The 5,102-nt window shown below is 46.2% G+C and overlaps 1 protein-coding gene across 1 annotated transcript; it reads left to right on the forward strand.

Moving 5' to 3' along the window:
* Window positions 1-425: 425 nt before the first annotated feature.
* Window positions 426-2,221, forward strand: LOC119362710. Its single transcript, XM_037627955.1, has one exon. It carries the CDS (start codon window positions 612-614, stop codon window positions 1,530-1,532), a length of 921 nt encoding a protein of 306 aa, XP_037483852.1. The 5' UTR covers window positions 426-611; the 3' UTR covers window positions 1,533-2,221.
* The last annotated feature ends 2,881 nt before the right edge of the window (window positions 2,222-5,102 follow it).

Consider the following 5,102-nt stretch of genomic DNA (forward strand, 5'->3'; position numbering starts at 1 on the left):
AATATAAGACGTTTTTGCAAGCTAACATAGCTTGGAAAAACAGGATACATTATGGGACGGAGGGAGTAGAAGGGAAAAATTAAGTATGAAGGAGAACCATATTTTAAGAAAAAAAAGCAAAATTCAGTAAATGTCAAATTTAATAGCTTCAGAAATGGAAAGTTCAGAAATTTTATGGGATTGATACACATTGGCCTGTGCTAAAAAACAATACAAACAACAATTTAATATTGCTTTTTGTACCAACGAATCTCTACTGTGTTGAGATCCTATTTATTTATGATAGAAATTCATCAATAGGATCCAGAGGAGTCCAGGTTTTTAACTGAAGAATCCTACTTTTGGACTGAGAAACTGAAGATGTGCTACTTCTTCTTCAGTTAAAAACGACGCATCCGGAATTAAAACAGCTGGACTAACAGCGCGTGAGATTGCCGCAGCCGAGCTTGAGTTCGATCCCAGTTCCAATTCAGCCGGCGACAGCTGGTAATCCGAATTCGGCAAGAATCAGGAGCTCTCCCCTGAATAAATGGGCGGCGCCGGTGGGAGCAGCAGCTCCAATTCGATCTGCATCCCCACCTTCCCGATCTCCAGACCTAGGCACGCCATAGATGGCGGCCAAGGTGCTCCAGCTCCGCAGCGCCGACGGCAAGGTGCTCATCGCTCCGGCGTGGGACTATCGCCCGGCCGCCGCCCAAGCCGGCCCGCTGGAGATGCGGGTGCCCTCGCGCGCCCTCGAGAGGGTGCTCCAGTACTGGACCAAGCACAGCCTGGCCAAGGCCACCGGTGAGTCCCGGGAGTCCCTCGCCCGCTGGGACGCCGACTTCCAGCGCCGTCTCGAGGAAGATGGCCTCGCCAAGGAGGCCGCCGCAGCCGCCCAAGAACTCCGCCGCTACAGCGTCGATCATGGAGGGCGTCCCCGTCGCCACGCCGGCACGGGCGCATCTGGCGTCGCTGCTCCAGCCACCGCCGCCCGTGCTGATCCCGTCCGTGCCTGGTGTGGACTCGTTCACCACCTCAAGGGTGTCGACCACGGAGAACCTAGCCCGGCGCCGACGGCGCCCATCGCTTTCCATGTCTCCCATATTGCCGTCGCCGTGCGCCCTGGGCCTGCCACCACCTTGCCGGCCGCTGCTGGTGCTGAACCCGTTGGTGTCCGGTGCGCCGTCCGTGCCCGTGGACGCCAGATGGCTGAAGACGAGGAGTCCGCTTGCCACCACCGCAAGCGCCCGACTTCCAAGGCTCCACTCTGCCTGTCTGCCAATGTTGTTGCGCCCGTGAAGAAGGTCTCTGGTCCCGTCGCTTTCAAGGCTTGCTCTTTCGTCGGCTCTACACCATTGCCTGTCACTGCTGTTGCACCCGGTGTGAAGAAGATGACTCCAGCTTCAACTCTGCGCGCTAGAAGGGGGATGAGGGAGCTCAGCTGCAAGGTTCCCAAGCAAAACAAATCGCCATTGCCTGTCACTGCTGTTGCAGCACCAAGGAAGCAACCAATTCCTTGCTTGAGTCCAGTGGTATTACGCCCTTGCTAGTCTTTTATCTTCCTAAACCATTCACACATGAGTTTCATTTAATCTTTGCATCTCTAGGTTCTGCACTTAATCACCAAGATTTCTTGTGTTCTTTGAATCCTGTTCAGTCATTAGTAATTTTACTAGAGTGTCAGCAGAGTCTCCATCTAGTCTAGGCAGCAAAAACCTTGTTAAGATGTGTACGGCATAGTTACACTACATCCATACCTGGTCCTAAGTTAAGGGTTTAAGTAAATAAAGGGCATTTTCAATAAATCAAAGTGAAGCAGATGAGCCAAAAAATTGGAAACTCATGTACTGCAATTCCGGCACGAGACATAGCGTAAGACGCACTAGCCGCGAAATAAAGAATGCCCGTTTGCTACCCGGCTTGTAGCAGGAAAAAGGAGTAGAATTGAACTTGTCGATACACACGTAATCATGTGAGCTGCCTAGCGTCTGGAGTCTCTGCTGACTTTCTTGTAAATTTAATTTTGGCTGAATTGGATTCTTAGGCATTGGCATCTTGGTGAGTTGAAGTTGCAGTTTCCGACGAGTAACATTGGTTAGTGAACTCTTGTGTGGATGTGTGGGTGAAGCTTTGAGCTAAGCAAGTCCTTGATGTACTGACTATCAAGTCCTCAATGTACCGACTACCAAGTCATACTGTAATCAGTTTTCAGATATGAATGAAAAATTGTTGGGCTGAATTTGAGCAGAGCATTTGAGTAACGCTGTATTTTTTTTATGTTTCTATGCGTCTTGAAACACTCCGCTGCTCTTGTCAGAAAAGTATGTACACGAGGTACGATCCGATGGATTCACCTATGATTTCACAATCCTTTGTTGAGTTGTGAAGCGCATGGACATGTTTGGGGGAGTTTGTGGTTATAGATACAGCAATCTGATTGTCAAGAATGTGAAAAAGGTTGCAGCTGTTTGGCAAATAGGTTGGGTTTTTCTTAGATCATGTTAGCTTTTCACTTGGGTGTCAAGAATGTGAAAAAGGTTTCAGTGCAACAGCAGTCTTACGTTCTCTGGCTCCTTCAGAAATTTTCCTGTTCATTTGAATATTACAAATTCCACCGTCCATCCTAACATCTTCACCAAGCAACCAAATATTGGGCTTGTACCATTGGGCATTGCTTGGAATCACTGGATCTAATTTGTTACTTTTAATCCCCCGCAAAAAATTTTTTTGTTACTTTTAAAGGAGCGACAACATGCTCAGAAGAACCTGATGATATTTAAAACTTTGCTATCACCTATCAGGTGATTCATATTCTGGACCCTGAATATGCAGTGCTTGCATTTGCAGTGCATGAAAACTGAATTTTAGGCATATTAAGACAATAATAACTTTGTTGGAACTTTTGCATGCTCAAATGCCAAATCATTCTAGAAGACATAATATCTTTTTTAATTATATTTTCTTTTCCTGCTGCATTTTTTCCATTGTGTGTTCAGTGACGAAAAAATGCCTTTTTCTGCAGTTCTGCTGCATTTTTCTGATGAGTGTTGAATGATGAAACAATTTCCAAGATCTTACTGAACTTCTTTATGTATACAAACATATTTTGAACTTATTTACATATACAAACATATTCTGAACTTATTTACGTCTACATTTTCCAAGATCTTTCTGAACTTCTTTCTGGACCATTCTGAACTCTGAGGTCAGTTGTTTTTCTTTTGGTGTTCCTTCCTAACCTCATCGAACTAGCTAAGTTGCTTGATTAGACTGATGAATAATGAACATACAAAATCAATCAACCATTCTGAGTTGGAACATGCCAACAACCATGTCCATTCAATGAACACAAAAAGATGAATAAAATCACTTTCGCCCAGAAAGATTTTGAGTGAAAGCACATGGAGCTGGACAGCTCGATGTAACATCCCAGTTTTTATTAAATTTGGATGTTAAATAGAATCATCAATGCATATCATATTTTATTGCATTTTGGATTTTTTCTGAAATATTTAAATAATTCCTTCCTAACCTCATCGAACTAGCTAAGTTGCTTGATTAGACTGATGAATAATGAACATACAAAATCAATCAACCATTCTGAGTTGGAACATGCCAACAACCATGTCCATTCAATGAACACAAAAAGATGAATAAAATCACTTTCTCCCAGAAAGATTTTGAGTGAAAGCACATGGAGCTGGACAGCTGGATGTAACATCCCAGTTTTTATTAAATTTGGATGTTAAATAGAATCATCAATGCATATCATATTTTATTGCATTTTGGAATTTTTCTGAAATATTTAAATAATTTTTCCAATCGTGAAAAAATTAAAAGAGAGGGGATGAGATGACTTCCTCAATTATAAAAGAGTTGGGAAATTCATTAGAATATTATTTGGAGTTTGGAGTTTATTTGGTATTTATTTTATTTGCCAAAAGTGCACTAATTGCATTAGGAAATTATTTTAGAAAAAATTGTGCTTAGATTAATGTTCACTATGCTCTATTTATTCTATAATGATTTTAAAATTATTGTGGTATTTTTATAAATTAGTTCGGTGTTGTTTTGGACCTCAAAATGTTTTCTGTAAAGGAAAAAAAAAACAAAACACACGCACGCTAGCAGGCCCAAGCACCGCGCCAGTCGACCGGCCCGCTAGGCCGAAAGCGGCCCAAGGCCAGCCCCGTGTCTGACTGGCCTTCGAGCCGGCCGCCCGCTCTCACTTCTCGCTCCCTCACCCGCCGAAAGTGGGCCCCACCCATCGCCTCCAACCTCCCGCTCGCCCCACTTAGATGAGCACCGCACCGCGCCCGCTCGCAACCACCGTCGCGCTCTACCCCCGGGATGAGGCTTATCCCGCTGCTCCTCGAGCCCCTAGTCGTGCCTATAAATGCCCCGCGACCCCCACTTCTCATCTCGCCTTCCCGCATCGTCCCACGCCGCTCCTACCCTGCGCCGTCGCCACTTGGATCTCGCCGGCCGAGCCGACCTCGCCGGAGCTTTCCGACGCCCATAAGCGACCTCGGCCCCGTTTTCTTCGTCAAACGAATTCCCGGCTCTTTGCGCATCTTTTTGACACGTTTTGGTCGCCTAGGTCTCGCCGAAGCCGCCGCCCCGACGACCCCGCGCCCTCGCTGGAGCACTAGGCCGCTGCCTTCGCCTCACCTGTCCTGGCCACCTCGAGGACCCCACCACCATCGTCATGACTGAGGGAGTCCTGGATTAGGGGGTCCTCGGACAGCCAGACTATGTACTTGTGCCGGACTGTTGGACTATGAAGATACAAGATTGAAGACTTCGTCCCGTGTCCGAGTGGGGCTCTCCTTTGCGTGGAGGGCAAGTTTGGCAATTCGGATATGTAGATTTCCTTCTTTGTAACCGACTTTGTGTAACCCTAGCCCCCTCCGGTGTCTATATAAACCGGAGGGTTTAGACCATAGGACGAGAACAATCATAATCATAGGCTAACTTCTAGGGTTTAGCCTCTACTATCTCGTGGTAGATCAACTCTTGTAATACTCATATCATCAAGATCAATCAAGCAGGAAGTAGGGTATTACCTCCATAGAGAGGGCCCGAACCTGGGTAAACATTGTGTCCCCCGCCTCCTGTTA

Source organism: Triticum dicoccoides, chromosome 2B (assembly GCF_002162155.2).
Source record: "Triticum dicoccoides isolate Atlit2015 ecotype Zavitan chromosome 2B, WEW_v2.0, whole genome shotgun sequence".
Lineage (NCBI taxonomy): Eukaryota > Viridiplantae > Streptophyta > Magnoliopsida > Poales > Poaceae > Triticum > Triticum dicoccoides.

Bases quoted from the DNA above. Each gene is read 5' to 3' on its own strand.
- LOC119362710 (XM_037627955.1), top strand. From the start codon at position 612: ATGGCGGCCAAGGTGCTCCAGCTCCGCAGCGCCGACGGCAAGGTGCTC.